The sequence below is a fragment of the Cydia strobilella genome, chromosome 14 (genome assembly GCF_947568885.1).
Source record: "Cydia strobilella chromosome 14, ilCydStro3.1, whole genome shotgun sequence".
Taxonomy (NCBI): Eukaryota; Metazoa; Arthropoda; class Insecta; order Lepidoptera; family Tortricidae; genus Cydia; species Cydia strobilella.
In genome coordinates, this window is record NC_086054.1 from 8726631 (window position 1) to 8746442 (window position 19812).

General features: G+C 38.7%; 1 protein-coding gene across 1 annotated transcript in view; it reads right to left on the bottom strand.

The window, feature by feature from the left end:
• Positions 1–1093: 1093 nt before the first annotated feature.
• Positions 1094–19812, bottom strand: part of LOC134747129 (malignant T-cell-amplified sequence 1 homolog) — a 48395-nt gene continuing 29676 nt past the window's right edge. Inside the window, exons 2-5 of the mRNA XM_063681709.1 lie at positions 3501–3653; positions 2878–2978; positions 2234–2435; positions 1094–1246 (exon numbers count right to left, since the gene is read on the bottom strand). Coding sequence (XP_063537779.1) covers positions 1165–1246; positions 2234–2435; positions 2878–2978; positions 3501–3653 — 538 coding nt within the window. The 3' untranslated portion in view covers positions 1094–1164. The remainder of the gene's footprint in view (positions 1247–2233; positions 2436–2877; positions 2979–3500; positions 3654–19812) is intronic.

Here is a 19812-nt window from a genome sequence, read left to right on the forward strand (position 1 = left end):
ATCAAAGTATTCATTTATAAATAAATTGATAAATTCAAGAATTATCAACATTGAATGAGATAATATTTTGAATAATATAAAGTAATATGTAAAATGTGATTAAGTACATTTTTGTTACCATTAATATAGTTGGCGCAAATCTTGTCATTTAAAAATGGCAGCAAATTTAAAAAATGTAGGCGCAAAGAGTTATCGGCCCATAGAAAATTTGAATTTCTACTGACAAGATTTGCTTGACCAACTATAGTAAAATTTTTCGTCTGTAAATATCAGCCATGTCATCATTTACTCTGGCAAGCCAACTTTGTTATTAGAAAAAGTGCGACTGAAGGACTTGTATCCATGGTCATGAAATAAATAAATAAAAAAAGTTTAAAATTTGTGTGGAAGATCTATCCTTTGCTTTGCACCTACTATTTTCAAATGATTTTCAAATTTGCCTCCTTTTCTACTGACAAAGTCATGACAAAGCCGGCTCGGCATTATAAGGGTGGATGTGGGTCAAGAAGGAGAACGCTGTGCGGCGTCAGCGCCATCGACAATAAGGTCCCTTTTCATAGAAAATGCCCCATATATTATGTATTACCGCCCGTCCGTCCTGTGAATAAGTATGTCGTCAGTTTAAAATTTTCCAGCAGTAGACATATTGCCGCTGATGATGATCAAGATTATGTTGCCTTTCATCGTCGTGATCATTGACATAAACATTGTGGATTGTGGGTAATACAATATTTTCTCAAACTACTATCAGTTGATATGAAATATGAATTACATATATCTATTTGTGGAATACCTTTTCATTCAGTAGGCCGAGCACATGATTGGCGCGACAGTATCTCGCCGCGAGATAGACTACCCGTCTTTTACTAACTGTATGAATTAAAGAGGGACGAGTAGTCTATGTCGCGGCGAGATACTCTCGCGCCAATCATGTGCTAGCCCGGCTGGATACGATGTACCTATCTATGCTAATGTAGTAACGTACCTATGTTATGTTACTTATTTAGTACATACCTTAAGCCTGACCAGGAACCATATACCTACACAATAATGTGCTAGCTAAAGCTATTAAAATAGAAATGAAACTACTGAATGTAAGCTAAGAAGTATTTATTAAAAAACTTAAAACATAGATATTAGTACAAGATGATTTTGTGCGATGATTTACTTCACAGGTTTCATTTGCCAGAGGCCGTCGTTGAGATAGTGGCAGTTCTCTATGCCCACTCCCTTGTTCACTTTAGCTCTGAAAAATGAAACATTTGATTTGGATTTAAGAGACTCCAGTGTGCACACTCAACTTTGGAAAAATATTTATACCAAATATATTTCACTCTTTGGAATGTCGAACACAGAAAATTCAACTTATTGTAAACAGTTTTGATTCCTATTTTAATGATATTTTGATATGGTGGATTCAAAAATATACATCACTGACTCATATGATGGATTCAAAAGTTAAAACTAATAATAACAGACCATTTCATAAGCGCATAGATGCCACCTGGGCCTGGATGCAGGTTAGAGCAATGTAAGTCTCTCTCGTTGCAACTGCACACTGCAGTGAGATAGCAACAGTCTTACATGGTCTTACATTACAGTTGTAGTGCATAATTGTTTTCCATCGTATTTTCATGGAAACATATTACGAACGTGTCTTGCTATTTCAGTCAGTCTCGGTAAAAAAAGTACTGAGGTTGACTGAAGTAGCATGACAAATACGAACGTTCCCGAGAAAATACGATGGAAAACAATTATGCACTATATCTGTACATGTCATCAGTAGAAAGAGATGTCACCCCGATAGCCAACGTGTGCTGCTTCCCCTCCGCCATTACGCTTACGGCGACAACTTGGTTTTTGTCGACGGGCGACATTCGCGCGTCGAGCGAAGGCTAGAGTGAGGTAGCAAGTCTTTCATTTCATCAGTAGAGAGAGAGGTCATCCCGATAGCCAACGCGTGCTGCTTACCCTCAGCCATCCCGGCAACAATTTGTCCTTTGCCGACGGGCGACATTCGCGCGCCGGGCGAGGTAAAAGGCAGGGTACACATTCATGATGTTAGCGCCGCTGAGGACGAAATGGATGGCGCCTTTGTCCAAGTAGGGCTAGAGTGAGGTAGCAAGTCTTACATGTCCTGCTTCCCGTCGGCCATCACGGCGACAACTTGGCCTTTCTCGACGGGCGACATTCGCGCGCCGAGCTAAGGCTAGAGCGAGATAGCAAGTCTTACATGTCATCAGTAGAGAGAGAGGTCATCCCGATAGCCAACGCGTGCTGCTTCCCCTCAGCCATCACGGCGACAACTTGTCCTTTGTCGACGGGCGACATTCGCGCGCCGGGCGAAGTAAGGCCGGGGCACATGATGTTCGCGCCGCTGAGGACGAAACGGATGGCGCCTTTGTCGACTTGCTGCATTGGTAGGAAGAATGGGTCTGAAACAAAATATGTTTTTAATTAAAACAAATTGAACAGAGCGCAATTCCGTAAGCACCGTAAGGGCACAGGCAAGCACATACTGCTCGCCTTTTAGAGTTGGCCAAATGCTTTTCAATATTTGGCATGCAATCGCATATTATACTCGATATTTCGGGACAGGTACCAGGTGCCGCGGTTGCCGGGTGGTCTATAGTGGTCTGAAGACGCCGTTCGATGCCGGCCTTGGACACTTTCTTTAGTATATGACGTCCATATCAGTTTATAAAATCCTTGTACTGACAATGCCCATGAGAATGATGTAGCATTCATAGTAAATATTTCTTTAAGAAAACGTTTCACTTTTGCCTCCTGCTAGTCTTGCGTTAAGAACAGAAAGTCAACCCGACAACGATATCCTACATGTCTCGAAAAAGCGTGGTATAATATAGAAAATCTTACATTTATGTAGCAGTCTTAATGTCGGCATCCAGGATCCTTCGCGGTGTCTGAAGAAAAGCAGCTCTCCCGCGCTGTTAACCATTATCTCGATGTGATCGTGGCTGGAATCAAGGAGAACATCAGAAGTAAGTTATAAGAGACCAAATTGTTCGTAATTTTAGCCAAATCTTATTTTAAATTCCACTTTTGATACCCTGACGCCGTCACCCTTCACTTCGCTGATGGCTGGTTAAGACAACAGGCTGAGGCCCTTTGCAAAAATACAGGCCTTACTGGTCTTAACGGTTAATACAGCTAGTGGAGTCCAAAGGACTGTGAAATTATGTCCATAGACTACAGGGGTTGAAAAGAAAATTCTACTCTTTGGAAGCTCAGGTGATCATAGAACTGGCTTATTGCTCGGCCAAAGAAAATACATGGTTATTCAGCGGCCAAATGGATCCAGTCTTATGCCGCTTTTTTCTGTAGTATTCCAGTTTACATCTATTCCAGTTTTTTATAACCAGTATACCAGTAAGCACTAACTAGCCTCTGCCCACAACTTCGTTTGCGAAGAACGCGTTAAACTACCTCTATTTTCTTATCCTTTTGAAAAGTAATAAGGACATGAAGATCTGAGGTACCATTTGACAATCCTGAAGGTGTCCTTCTTGGGCAGCACCTGATCGATGTACTGCTCAAGGTGTGGGTACAGCTCCAGCAGGCGAGCCCTGATACCCTTCTGCACCGAAGACTTGAGCTGCTGCGTGCCGCTTATGCTCTCCTTCTCGTCGAACCTGGAATTGAGATTGTACAGTTAGGTTTGTTGTATAAAAGCCAGCTTATGTTAATAGTTATAGCCGCGCATATGAGAGCAACATATCTACGGTTAAAATAAGCTATGGAATTTAATCTGCACAGTCAGTGGCGGATTCGCCACCCTAGGCCCCAGGCCCTGTAGTAATTACTCCGCCCTTTTCTACTGAGATAGGGGCGATCCATCATATATACTGCCGTCTTGCTGCCGCTCCTTATGTCTTGCCTTACTGATCCTTAGGGAAAATCCGCCACTGTGCACAGTGAAGTCATTATCAAGGGTGCATCGGTCCCGACCCAAAGGCCACCCACGCTAAGCCAGGATTCCCAAGGGCTGATCGATCTGTCTACAGTGTCTACACTCCCAAGAAAGCGAAAAGTATTATTTTTAAGAGCCCCCCATTATCTTGTGCTCGTACCCATAAGCCGTCTACAATGCAGGCCGCCGCGGAGTTTGATTATAACGTCCCCGATTCCCCGAATCTGCGCAAAATGCCGAGTCTAACGCCGCAACATAAGGCTGGTAAGGTAAGAGAAAAGACACTCACACAAAAACGCTCTCTGCGCCCCCATGCTTCTCTAGAAAGCACAGTTTTACATACCTACATATTGTAACATTTCTGACGTATTTAACTTATAACTATAATCACTACATAGTATAAAACCGTCGCTTTCCGCTGTCTGTCCGTCTGTCCCTAATATGTATGCTTAGATCTTTTGATGCAGTTTTTTTAATATATAGTGATTCAAGAGGAAGGTTTATAATTATTTATAATTTTTAAAGGTTTTGTGTAAATTAATTGAACTACCCGTGCGAAGCCGGGGTGGGTCGCTAGTACAGATATAAGGCGTTGTCTTTGTCTCCCGCTGACACCAGAAGCAACGTACAGTGGGCAACCGACGCCCGAGGAAGGATAATCACTTATGTATTTAAGTCTGCACTTACAATGGGTGCGTTTTCACTTAGTGTTATTAGAAACTCCAGAAGTCTCTAGTGTAGGTAAGTAGGTACATAATTTTTAGACTTACTACTCGTATACCTACTGTAAAAGTGTTTTCTTTCTATAACGTTCGTGTGCACGACTGGTACGTCAAATGTACGTCAAGTACAACGTACCGGTCTACGTTAAGCCAGTCACAGACGGAGCGATAATATATCGCAGATACCGTAAGATACGGCATCTTACGATATCTTTTACGTACTATAGAGTCCACACACGAAGCTGTAATATATATTTTGGTATCTTACGATATCTTATCGCAAGGCATCTTAAGATACCTTAAGATGTTATATCTCGGTATATTACGATATGTTTTGGTATATTTTGTCGTGATTTCGTCTCTCTCACAATGTAGGTACTAGACAGAGAGCGATATATATTTTGGTATCGTTGGCGTGTGTGGTGCTTAGCGATACTGAGATATCTGTCGGTATGTTACCGTATCTGCCGATATATTATCGCTCCGTCTGTGACGGCCTTTATCAAGACGCCCAGTTCAATGTCGTATCAATTTCCGATAATTTTCCAAAAAGGCTTAAGTCCATCGCCCCGTTTGTTTAAAAGTAGACCTTACACTGCAGCTATTAAGGTTAATTATAAAACGACATTAGGAAATATCTAAATAGGCCGTTTTGAAATCGGCTTCCCGTTTACTTACACGTACACGTCAAGTGTTTTTGTTATCTTTGTGCGGGGTCGGGTTTCCAATCGTTTACTGATGGCGAGAAAGTCTATATCCATCTTTATTGCTATTGCATTATAAATAAATAAATATTACAGGACAATTTTATAAAAATCGAAGGCTTGTGTAATGATAATATACAGGATGTCCCTAGCCATTGGCAAAGCCGAAATGTACATAATATGCATTAGCCCATATATGTCCATTGGGTCGTTTTCGACCCACACTCCCACTCCCCTACTAATTTTAACGTGCAGGAGCTGTTTTATTCACTGGGCATATATTAGAACCAGTTGGTAAACAAAGTATCATAAGTCATAACGCCCGGTGTAGCGGTTACGAAAAAATTAACAAATTACGATTTTTTACTTTGGAGCAGCCTGTATGTGTTAGTAGCTCCTTAGGTAATACTTAAATAGTATGAAACCTTCTTCGACCTTTTTTGATTAAGTATCTTTTTTATTTAAGACACTAATTTAAGTTTCTGACTTTTTACAAATGTCCTTGCCGCACATTTTCGAACAAATTGGCAAAATGATTATGTATTAGAGTTTTGAATGATTCACGGTTAGTGGCGGATCACGGTCTATATCCCGGTTAATATAAGTCTAATGATTAAGTATGTATATTTTGAATACAGTATGTTTCTTTTTGTTGTCGATTATTTTAAAATTCTAAAATTTATTCTGCAATTAGGCCTCAAGGGCTCTTTTACAAAGTCAATTAAGTACGTGACATTTACATTTACGTGAGTTAAACCGTATTATTAGCTTAAGTTGGTACCTAATACCTAATTACCTATATGACTCACGATAGTTTAAATTCAGCTATTGTTATTTATCTATGTAAAATTAATTGTCCTATAATATTTATTTATTTATTGTATTAAATAAGGATCAGCCTCGATGTCACGTTGCCTATAGTAGGTATTATTATTACCGTTATTGACGACTCGCCGCGGGAAACATTATGGAAAGGTCATGGAAAGGGCATTAATGGCGCGCTGTTCTTCATAATTCCTACATTTGAAAACATTATACTGCTATTTTACAAGCTTTTTATTAATTTGCAATGTACCTATGTATGTATGTTGTATGTACGGATCAAACTTTGACCCACTTCCCGACTTCCAAAGAACGTGAAAATTTGCATAAGTATATGTATACATATGTAAGTCGGGTGACAATGCAATATTATGGTACAATCGAGCTGATCTGATGATGGAGACAGGAGGTGGCCCTAGGAACTCTGTGACGTCTGTGATAAAACAACGCAACCTAATTGTGTACGGGGTTTTTTTGAATTGTCTCGATGAGTATTAGTTACCTACCCGTGGAAAGAAAATTACAGTCAGCGATAAAGGCTTGTATCAAAAATTAAATTTTTGCCAAAAACATTTCTTATACGAAAAACATACAAAAAAAAGCCGACTTAATCATAAGATGTATGGCTTATAAAATAAATGATTAAAAAAAAAACACAAAAAAATATCCACAAGCGCAGGCTTCATCTGGGTCGTGTTGCATAATAAACTACAACTAATATTACAAGCGGAACTCCTTTTCTAAGAAGTGGAATTAGAAAAGGAGTTCCGCTGGTAAATATTAGTTGTAGTTTATTATGCAACACGGCCCGTGGGTGGCCACAAATGCAAATCAGCAACGTGCTACATCCAAAACAAACCAATGATGATATCCGCAACAAGTTTCGTCATTTAAAAAAAATAATGCTAAGTTAAACAAAACAATAGATAATATTATATTTGAGAAATGATGAGTGTGGGCTGAGAATGAGTGGGTTACCCGTCAAATGTCTTCTTTACGCTGATGACCTGGTATTGCTAGCGTCATCGGGTGAAGAGTTGCAGGAGTTGGTAACTAGAATGCATGGATCTTTTGAAAGGAAAGGAATGAAAATAAATGTAAGTAAGACGAAAGTTATGGTATTTGAAAAGGAGGAATATATGACAAACTGTGAAATTTTGATTGGTCAAGAAAGAGTAGAACAAGTGAAAGAGTTTGTGTATCTGGGAACATTATTCACTAGGGACGGTAAGCATGATAAAGATATTGAAAGGAGAGTGAGTGCTGGAAATCGCGTGAATGGGGCACTTAACGCTTTTATGAGCAGCCAGAAGGTGTCGCAAAAGGCACGGTTGGCTGTGCATAGAGGGGTGCTGGTGCCTACACTTATGTATGGTAGCGAAAGTTGAATATGGCAGAAGAGGCATCAAAGCCAAGTGAATGCAGTGGAAATGAGAGCGTTGAGAAGTGTATGTGGGGTGAGATTACAAGATAGAATTAGGAACAGTGTGATAAGGGAAAAGTGTGGACTGAGCGAAGATGTAGTGACAAAAATTGAGAAAGGTATGTTGAGATGGTTTGGACACGTGGAAAGAATGAGTGAAAGGAGGCTAACAAAGAGAGTGTATAAGGGAGAGGTAGAAACGGGAGTTGGAAGGGGCAGACCTCGGCGGACTTTCTCTGATCAGATCGGGGAAATCCTGAAGAAAGGCCAGGTCAAGAGCACCCTAAACCGGCGAGCGTGTATGAGGAATGTTATGAAAGTGAAGGAAGCGAAAGAGGTATGTCAGGATCGTAGCAAGTGGAAATCCGTGGTCTCTGCCTACCCCTCCGGGAAATAGGCGTGATTATATGTATGTATGTATGTATGTTCACACTGGCGTCATTTAAAACTTTTTTTTCTCATTTGCCATTTTGGCGCCCCCCTTGCCATCCGGCGCCTAGAGCGGCCGCTCCACTCGCTCTACGCTAGATCCGGCCCTGTACCCACGCACGCCTAAATGACCGGGTTTGAAAGGCCCGTGACTTTTTACGAGAGATAAACGGAACTAGGAACTAGGTAATCAACAACGCAGTAAAGTTCCTCAAGCCATTTTAAACGTAATAATTATTTAGTAATATATTATACCGATTACCTATTAATCCTATCATCTACGAAGACTTAGAAACACAGAAGACAAGTGTGTAATACTACTGTTGATAATAGTACATTGTGCAACATGGGGGCGTAAGTTAAATATTGCAAACGAGAGTGTAGTTAAATCGCGACGGCTTGCCGGAGCGATTTATAATAGACTCGAGTTTGCAATATTGTTACGCCCCGAGTTACACACAATGTTTTTCATCACACTTGCGATACAAAAATGAAGTATAAAGCAAAAAACTATTAATTATAATACTAGAAACTTCATAACTCCCTAGGGAAAACGCTTTTTCTATGTATAGTTCCCGCTAAGCCTGATGCGTGCAATTCCACATTTACTGAGCGAGTGTGATGAAAACATATTAATAAACACAGACCTTGAACCAAATCGATTGTTTTACGTCACGCGTCGGTCACTGAATACGTTGGTAAACACACCACTAAATTTTTTATTTTTTATAATTAGGCCAAGCGATAAGAAGGTATAGAGGGAAATGCTAGGAACACAATTTTTGACTTCGTAGCTTTGTTTGGACTAGTTAGGAGATGACGAACATATCAAAAGTCCCCGACCGTAACCCTGGTGCTGGGGGGAGAGGGGGTTTAAAGGTTCAATTTTTCGGTTTTTCGATTATATCCCGGAAACTATGGGTCTGAGCGACATGGCCACTTATACAAAATGAAAAGTGATTTAATTTGTTACATGTTTTATTACGTCAAGTTTTTTTGATATCTTGTATATATAGTTTTTGAGATATCCGCTCTTGAAGGTTTATTAAGGGCTCTCATTTTTATCGTGATCGTGATTATCTACATCAGTGAAGCTGCTAGGCCGGGTTTGGTATCGTTTTCGTATAAATCGGGGCTGCTGAATTTATTTATGGTATCAACATTTTTTAACTCCTCTTCACGCTTAAATCGCGGAACCGATTTAGTTGAAATTTGGTAAATAGATGTCTTAAGTCCCGAGACAGTACATAATATAGTTTTTATCTCATAAATCATACTTTGAAGGTGTGAAATTTGGTGTGACGGAATTCAGCTTCTTCGACGAAGTTGAATTCCTGAGGTTAATTTAATACTGTTTAAATTTAGGTTTGAAGTCATGTTTGGTATCATTTTCAACTAAATCAAACATGTAGACCATCCCCCATACAAATTTCCACCCCACTTTTCACACCCTTAAAAGATGATTTTGGTTATAAAAACTATCCTATGTACTGTCCCGGGACTCAAGCCATCTCTATACCAAATTTCAACGAAATCGGTTCAGCGGTTTAAGCGTGAAGAGGAGTTTAAAAAAAAATCATTTTTTTAAATTTTGTTTTTACTTAGGAATCGTTGATAGTGATTGATAGCATAAATGAATTCAGCACCCCCGATTTATACGAAAACGATATCAAACCCGGCCTAGCAGCTTCGCTCATGTAGATAATCAACATAAAAATGAGAGCCCTAAATAAACCTTCAAGAGCGGATATCTCAAAAACTATACAAGATATCGAAAAACTTGACTTAATAAAACTTGTAACAAATTAAATCTCTTTTCATTTTGTGTAAGTGGCCAAGTCGCTCAGACGCATAGTTTCCGAGATATAATCGAAAAACGGAACCTTCAAACCCCCTCTCCCCTCCAGCACCAGCGGGCAGGGTTACCATAGTATAAACAGGGCAATCTTCATACAACGCACCGCGCGCGACTTGTATGTGTGCGCCATAGTATCTACTCAAACAAAATCTCGACCCGTTTCTCTAGTTCTCCATACAAACGTGTAGTTAGGTAGTTACGCTCTCATTTTAAAACGAGTAGTTAGTTTGCTCTCAAAATTTGTACTTACAATAGGATAAGGTAACTATGTTTATAATTAGTTTATGTAGTTTCAGATACCATAGTAAAAAAAAAGGCAAATCTAAGTTTTTCATACAAAACTTGTTTTTGCTCTATTTGGTTTGCTTTATAAACTGGAGCTGTATAAACTAATTACAGACCTAGATATACCTCCTGTCATTGTATGTGCAAAGTTTCATTACAATCCAACACGTAGTTTTAAAATGAGAACGAAACTCCGTTTGTATGGGAAGGTGAAATTCGGCCGTGCTTGCCGGGGACTCCTATAATCCTATCCTAATAAGTGTCAACGAAAAATCTGACTACATTAGCTCCAGCCTGACAATCCATGTATTCGTCTGCTCGTTTCCATTTTTAGATTTCCGTAACCAAAGGGTAGAACGGAACCATATTACTAAGACTCCACTGTCCGTATGTCTGTCTGTCACCAGGCTGTATCTCATGAACCGTGATAGCTAGACAATTGAAATTTTTACAGATGATGTATTTGTGTTGCCGCTATAACAACAAATACTTACTAAAAAGTACGGAACCCTAGGTGGGCGAATACGACTCGCACTTCTCCGGTTTTTTCATAAAAAAGCCATCTAAATTTTACCTACGACGTGACACGCAAACGGCACAAATCAAACAAACATATTAATTTATATTGATTCGCCAAGCAATATTATACAGCTGCTATTGTCACACGAAACTCTTTTTATAAGCAAAATAGATATATGCATATGCAGTGTTTTAAGGTCATTTCATTATGTATGGTTCCCGACAGATCAACAAAAGTTAAGGGGGGTCTAGACAATAAGATGACAATCGTACATTATAGGTATTATTACGAGGTTGATAGATGTAACGACTTACGAACTAACACGCGGATGAAGACTACTTAGACAGTGAATGGTATTTCTCAGACTTTCGAGACAGTGTGATATTAGCTAGCCATACACGCACGGATTTGCCCGTCGGATCTGCCTGAAAGATGTGTCTGGCGGACACATTCGTCAATGTGTGGCGACGGCGAGAAATAGACACAGATAGGCAGCGGAGTCCTGAGCTGAGCGGACGGGCAATACGGGCATCCGGCGGACAAATTGCGTCTATTTCTCGCCACCGGTCGCCACACATTGACGGATGTGTCCGCCAGACACATCTTTCAGGCAGATCCGAGAGGCAAATCCGTGCGTGTATGTGTAGCTATTAGCCAAGTTTATTTCCACGTTATGGTTGTTTTGTTTCAGTTTAATTTAATGGTGTTACATTTTTCCTCAGGAAATATATATAAAACAGAGTAAAAATAGTGTGCTCATTGCTTTATGAGTTTGCTTTATCAACAGTTACAGAGAAAATAGGCAATAAAGAAAGTAAACAGACTTCAAAAAGGATAGAATAAAATATTATCCCTTTTAAGTATATGCGTTACCAACTGATATGTTTGAAATCGGGCCAAGCCAAATTTTGAATGCAAATGGCATGCCATACTTTGGTGCGATTCGATAAGGATGCGGCTAATCCCGATTCTGAAATTCCCGGGAATTTTATAGTGTAGAAAGAACCTGTACTGAAGACACGGTACCGGTACTTCCGGTCCTGTGTTTAAATTACCAGTATGCGTATTTATTCCTATTTTAGTACCGAGTAGTTTTTCAGCTCGGGGCATTAAATATCCTCTAATAATGTTGCTATGAAACGAAGGATCCGACAAACTTTACCTATAGTAAAGTAGGTATTCCAGTCCGATACGAGTATAACGGATGATGGTAATATCATTGAACTATTATTACTAACGTATAGAACCGGCAGAGAGAATGTTGTTTTGACATCAAACAATGGAAGCGGAGTGTGAATTTCGCGACCAAAACGCGTAAGCACCATGAATTTTACGGCGCTTACGACGTTTGGTGCGACGTTTTATTTCCTTGTTTGGCTTCTCTATAGTACCTAACAATAAATAACTCAATGTGGCAATGTGTAAAAAATCACCCAATTTTCCATTTTAAATTTTCATTCTGCTTTTTCTCTGGAAAACAATTTGATCGATGGAATTTTCATAATGAACGACATTGTGCTGTCCTGAGAGGCAGTTTGAATCTCCATTACGGATCGATCGATTTTGTTCCGGTTTTCGGTAAAAGGATTTTTTGTACACAAGCGATGATTCTTAAGCAAGGTTTAGACTAGCGAGAACTTGCATGCAATTTACGTTACATTGCCGACTACTAAGGTAAAGTGCAAGCGCAATGTAATGAAAATTGCATGCAAGATTTTGCTAGTCTAAACCTCACTTTAGATAGGCATCCGACCGATGGCGCAGCTTATAATTTTGCCGGGGCTTTTAAATTTAAAATCTAGGTTTCAATAATCGGTGCATCTTAATACATACATAAAATAAGAAGAAAGAAATCGTATATTCATTCGCACGAGTGGAAAGCGAATGCCAAGCGCCGGTATTATACACTTTCCAAGAAGCGCACTACTAGACGAGACTTGAAAAACAGGGAAGATGTTTCTTGACTAAGTTGAAAATAATTTTTTCACATCACCAATTCGAAAAAGGGGTTTTTCTTCCCTGCTAGGAGGGATCAGTGGCACTTTTCTTCCCTGCTAGGAGGGATCAAAGTAACACTTTTCTGTTCTAGAACACAATTTTTGCATTTTTTGCACATTATTTTTTAAGCTTATATAATATTTTTAAACATCATAATTTCCTCATAGGTGATGTGAAAAGCAGTATGTGTCACATGGTAGCAAAATTATTTCCATCTTGGGCGTAACACACTTGAATCCCTCAATACGCTCAGGATTCTACTTTAGAATCCCTCGTTACTCTCGGGATTCTATTATAGAATCCTTCGCTTCGTTTAGGATTCAATGTACGCCCTCGGCGTAAATATGTCATTTTATTTTAAGCAATCTAAATTGTATTTGTCTTGGCAAGTTTTGATGGGTGAACTGTCTATCGTACCAATGCATCAGTGCGAGCGAGATGGACTGCGAATCCAGTGGCTAACGTAAATATCAAATATGCCAACTCGTGGTAGCCGTGTAGATAGATAACAAGCGAGAAAAAACATCAAAGATCAAAGATCTCCCGGTACAAAATATGTGAACAATCCAATTACTTACTATCAAAATGAAATCGACTACGATTAGAACATTCAAGACGAGTTCATGTCATAACATCGTTTCGATGACATAAGACATAAATAATTATTCCACTTGTAAAATTCTTATTTGTAAAACCCTAAACCCGTTCTCAGTTGACCAGGTCAATAACATGTTTTGACACAAGCATAACCAGTCCTCACCGTTGGGTGTAGACGGTGTAGTTAGCAGATCGGTGTCAAACACGAGAAGAAAGACACGTGACATCGTTACGAATCAACGAATGAGGATGAACGCGCAATGTCGAACGCAAAATTTCGTTATCGCTTTTGCATATTCGAGTGATAGGTACCTAATACATACAGAAGCAGATAACAAAATTTAATAGAGTTCATCTAAGCAATCGTCTCAGCAGAAAATGTCCGTCAATACGTCTACGCCCTAATAAGCCCTATTACTTATCCTCGTAAAGCCCAATGCGCATTACAATGTACACTCTGTTTCAATCTAATTCGAACCTTTTAAAAACTACATAAAGTAGCATTTCTTCTAAAACAAACGAAAGTCACCCTAATCTACGGTACAACAAGGTTCAAATTAAAAATAGGGAAACTTTGTATGGTGGGTCTTACGAGGTTATGGGTACTGATAGAAGGGCCACACACATCGATAGGCGTCCTATTTTAGTATGACCCAGGACAGAGGAAGTGTCCTATTATTAGACTCAGCGACCCTACATAGCAACACGACGGATGCTATCGTTTCGTATTTGACATAAATAAACGTATTTAATAACACGCGACCATTATACCATTTATAACTTTACATAGCCTAAAATCAGGTAACTTTATTAGTCCACGTCTTACAACTATGGTGCAAATAAGGTCCATGCATGTTTTTTTTTTTTTACTAAAATTTCTTATCTTCATATTTTGTTGTTGCATTAAAACGCGTTTAATTAAGCTATATCAACAAAGAAGTCTAAATGTCTTTAGTTTTTTTTTATCACTTTCTTTGACCAAGATCTTCGTCAGGTGCAGATAAATTGTAAAATGTTTGTAATTTCTTTGAGAATTTTAGGTGCTCATTGAATACCGTGATAGTTATTTAAAAAAGATTAGAAATAACAAATGATCTTTCATTTTGCCGAATACATTTAGGTGTTTCAAAACTTTCAAACGTCCCCAGTCCCCACATAGTGTTTCAATCATCAATTCATCACACATCACACCTATGGGGTCAATTGAACCATTGTTCCACATTACATTCTCTTTAATTCCCTATCATTACGTAACTATGGGCGACAGGCTTTTCAAACACATTTTATTTAAAAACTAAATACCTTTAATAATACACACACACACCACACACACGCACATCTTTTCTATATTAAGTACCCTATAGTAGTATAATTACATTGAAATCATGTTTAGTTGTTTTGTTAATGTTAAAAAAAAAAAATGTAGTTAAATATACTTTATATACTTCTAAGATAACTATTAACTAACCGCGTGGAAGAGCGGTGCTCTTAGCACAAGTGTTTTCTCACTTAAAAAGAGGCACCAGTGCAGATATTGTAATTTGTGTTTTTTAAGCTACCGAATAAAAATATTTTGATTTGATTTGATTTTTTGATTTGAATACAGGCGCATACCCTTCTAACTGTAAAAATAAAACAACATAAAGTGTTTCAAACGTCCCCGTCCTACCCTACGCTGCGTTAAGTATACTGGATATTATTTATAAAGTAGCACAATCATGAAATCAAGTATAAGGTGAAAGAAAAACCGGCCAAGTGCGAGTCGGACTCGCGCACGAAGGGTTCCGTGCCATTACGGAAAAAAACAGCAATAAAATCACGTTTGTTGTATGGGAGCCCCATTTAAATAATTATATTATTCTGTTTTTAGTATTTGTTGTTATAGCGGCAACAGAAATACATTATCTGTGAAAATTTAAACTGTCTAGCTATCACGGTTCATGAGATACAGCCTGGTGACAGACAGACGGACAGACGGACGGACAGACGGACAGCGGAGTCTTAGTAATAGGGTCCCGTTTTTACCCTTTGGGTACGGAACCCTAAAAATGTAACTTAACTTTTGTAATCAGCAGCAGAAGTAGCTAAACGGGTGAGATATTAAAAATGTACCTAATTATTTTTATTCTTCTTCTTCTTCAGGCCTTATCCCATTTTTATTTGGGGTCGGCTCTCCTAATCAATTTTCTCCAGTTGTATCTGTTCCGGGTCGTCTTTGGGTCTATATTCTTATTCTCTAGGTCTTTCTTAAGTACGGACATCCATGTAAGTCGGGGTCGTCCACTCTTTTTCGGCTTTTCCACACACTCTAGCACCTTCCTAGTCATGTGGTCCTCCGGCCTTCTCATGACATGACCATACAATCGGAGTCGTGTTTCCGTTAGCTTGTCCTGTATGGGTCTTATTTTGAACGAGCCTCTGATGTAACGGTTTGGCAGTTTGTCCATGAGTGTCACTCCAGCAGACCACCTTAGCATTCGCATTTCAGCGACGTGAAGTTGGTCGGATTGTTGCTTCTTGAGAGGCCAACATTCTGCACCATATAACATTGCTGGTCTTACAGCGGTTTTGTACACTTTGCCCTTCACGCGGATGGGCATCCTCGGGTCACAGAGTACTCCTGTAAGCTCCCTCCACCTTTGTCAACGCGTACTTTTACGATGCGCTACGTCGCTGTCAATGTAGCCGTCAAGTTTTGTATTTTGCAGTGCATATATTCAGTTTTCTCTCTGCTTATTCTCAGTCCCGCTTTTTCTAGGGCTGACCTCCAGCTTTCCAGCGTTCTTTGGAGTGCGCTTGGATCTTCATCGTCGTATTTTTATTAGAAACGTAACTTCAATTCGGGCGGCCTCTGCATGTGATTTCTGTTTTAATTTAATTACTATTCATATAATTCATAATATTTATATGTTAATTACGTACCTACGTATACTTAATTAAAATGCGCCACAAAGTTCGTAGCAACCACACTTGACTTGACACGTGACATTCACATGCCATACGCAAATCGCAGAGGGTTTTAACCCGCTACAGTATAATCAGGCACACAGTCGTATGTATATATACATAAACAATTAATACTAACACGTGTCTGATAGCCATATGACCTCTGTGTAACCGCTATAACACGGATATTAAAGTTAGACCAAGAAAAGTCTGCAGAAATTTTGACAGCGAACGCAGTGCCAGTGTTATTTATACGTCATAATTTCATAGAAGTTTGACGTTGAAAATAACACCTGCACTGCGTGTGCTGTCAAAAATCTCTGCAGACTTTTCTTGGTTTAACTCAACAGCTATTGGAAAACCGGTTTTAATTTGAATTCTATTGCCCGGGAGTAAGGTAAACAATTGAATAAGTTTTCTATTGACTATTACGTATATCAGGGTCGGAAAACTTTCAAGTTTCCGTGTAAACTTTTCATGACATTTGCCCTTGATTAAAACTTGTTAAAAATCAATACCATAAAAGTCAATAAAACTTACAATAGAGTCTAAAAGAGTGTTTCTGTTAATATCTACAGCTAAATAGAGGACATCGAACGTCATTTCAATGCTTACAAAACTCAATCAAGACAAACAAAACCGTAATTGCTATTACGATGGTTAATTAATGGTTAATGGAAACATTGCAGATATTAATAAAACAAACGACGAGTGAATGTAAGTACAATGTACTGCTAAGATAAAGTTTCCATTGTTATTCAAAATTAAAAAGGAGGAGAAAGAAAAAAGGTAAGGTTGATTCGATAGTGAGTCTCTCTACGAAGCCTCCCGCTTCGTAGGGAGACTCCTGGGTTCGAATCCGGGTAAGGCCTTATTTGTGTGTTTACCACGATTTTTTCTTGAGTTTGGACGTTTTTTTATGTTTGTAATTAAGTATTATCTATAGGTATCTATCTATTATACTCTGGCAAACCCAATCGCCAGCAAATTAGAATAAAAATCTATACTCATCCCTTTCTTTTGGGTGCTAGTAGGGTGACTGCTATAATTATTGGCAGTGGCCAAATACTATGTAGATGTAGTGACATCTAGACATAGTTAGTAATTGGCTTTTCCTAACAAATCAGAAAGAAACAAGCCAATTGAAACATTATTGGTAAGAGTGGCCAATTATTATGTAGTGGCCAATAACTACATAAAGCAGTCACCGCTACGTAGCTAGTACGCTGCGTAATACAAAGTATGATTCTCTCTGTCTATGTTTGAAATTACAGTCCCTGTCCAAACTATAATATATGTACGTAATTCAGAATTAATTTGCTCTAACAACTTGGCCATCCTGATTGGCTGCTTAGTCCTTTGCTATTCATAGTAGATCCAGATACGTGCAAAGCACTTCCTCGGCAGCCGTACAGTAGACAAAAATAGATTTTACTGCCCGTCCAGATCATAACGCTGAATAGTGAATACTAATATCTAAACAACTTATGTGAAGTAAACCAGACCAAAACGAATGTGATGGAAGAAGCTACAACTGACTCTATTGCCTAACTACTTATTATAAAAAAAACATGGAACCCTAAAACTAATCCTGCTTCAGAGGAAAGGGGACGGCCGCTTCTCCATTCCTCTCTGGATATTGACATTATGGAAAATACTTTTACATAATTTTATGTGTATTAACCACAGCTATAACGTAGGAGACGTTTGACTTTTTTCGATCTTTTGATAATTGTAAAAATTAGGATTTAGGAGCGAAAAACAGATTTCTTAAAAAAAATTAAATGCTCCTAACTTTTATATAAAATACTTAATTAAAAACTTCGAAAAAGATTAAACGTAGGGGCTTAGCTGTGCTTGATATACAACAAACTGTATCAAAATAATGTTAATATCCAGAGAGGAAAATAAGGAATACGTTTGTATGAAAAGGCGTTTTCGCGCGGATCCTCCACTCTCGTCTTAATCGATAATTATTCGTCCGTTTACCTCGATTCGTGTTCAAAGTTCATTTAGTGTTTAGTTTACGTTATCTATATTTATCAAATGTTATACTGATATGATATATAGGTAACATTTGTATTAGGTAGAATAGGTAGGTACATTAAATGAAAAAAAAAAAAACCGGACAAGTACGAGTCAGACTCGCCCACCGAGGGTTCCGTACTTTTTAGTATTTGTTGTTATAGCGGCAACAGAAAGACATCATCTGAAGTGATAATGAAATGATATCTGTGAAAATTTCAACTGTCTCTATCACGGTTCATGAGATACAGCCTGCTGACAGACAAACAGACAGGCAGACAGACGGACGGACGGACAGCGGAGTCTTAGTTAATAGGGTCCCGTTTTTACCCTTTGGGCACGGAACCCTAAAAAGAAACAGTTACAGAGAAACTCAATTGACTAAAGATAGAGGCAGAGACAGGCATTTTACATATATAAATTATTTTATTTTAGATTAGTTACTCAAGGAGTATTCCACAGACCGATATGTAAAGGAAAGTACAAACAACTTCAGAGGTGTCACCTGTGTTTTGTTTTAATATAGCCAAGGAATGCCATTCTTGAATCGAGTAGGTACAGATGACAGACGGCCGTAAATGGCACTTGCTTGATCTATATTTGTCTTTTCCAACACAATGGAGCTGTCTTATTAGTTAACTAGCGACCCGCCCGGCTTTGCACGGGTAAACGTTAATACATTATATACCTAAACCTTCCTCAAGAATCGCTCTATTGGTAGGTGAAAACCGCATGAAAATCCGTTTAGGAGTTTTCGAGTTTATCGCGAAATACAGACACACAGGACAGACGCAGCGGGGAACTTTGTTTTATAATATGGATGTATAGATACTTGGTACTTACATAAAGACATGAGTCCATTCAGCGTCAAATGGCACGTTATTACTGGGTCAATGTGTAATAATGTTATTAGTTATTGAGTATAAATAAAGCTTTCAATGAATAGCAAATAAATTTTTCATAAAACCTTTCTATTTTTCTTTCAAAGCTTTCAATAAAAAGTGTGAAAACAGCCGCCGAGCGTAATATACAAGGGTGCTAACTACCAAGTTGTACGTTAGCATTAATTAGTCTGCGCAGAAAGAGAAGAGTCGTGGACGTGGAATAGAATGTATGGGGCAGGGTTCGAAATTATCCAGATAATTATAGTCTTTGATAATTATCGCCGATAATTATTCGATAAATATCGGATAATTATCCCAGGTATAGATGGTGCTCTTTGAATTCTTTAGTATATCGATTTTAAAATCTCGTCTTAGAATCTTCGTAAATTTTAGGTTATTATCAAATAGATCAAAATCACGATAATTATCAAGATAACTATCATGGATAATTATCCTTTCGAACCCTGGTATGGGGCCCAATACATTCCACGACTCTTCTCTTTCCGAACAGACTCTACTAGCCTCTTTTAGTGCTTAGCCAAAAGCACCAGAACTAGTAAAATCAAAATATAAACAATGTAAAAGTGGTTTAAAAGTGTATAAGTGTAAAAGTCAGATAAGCACTTTATTCTCTTTACTAGCTGTGCCCGCGGCTTCGCCTGCGTGGA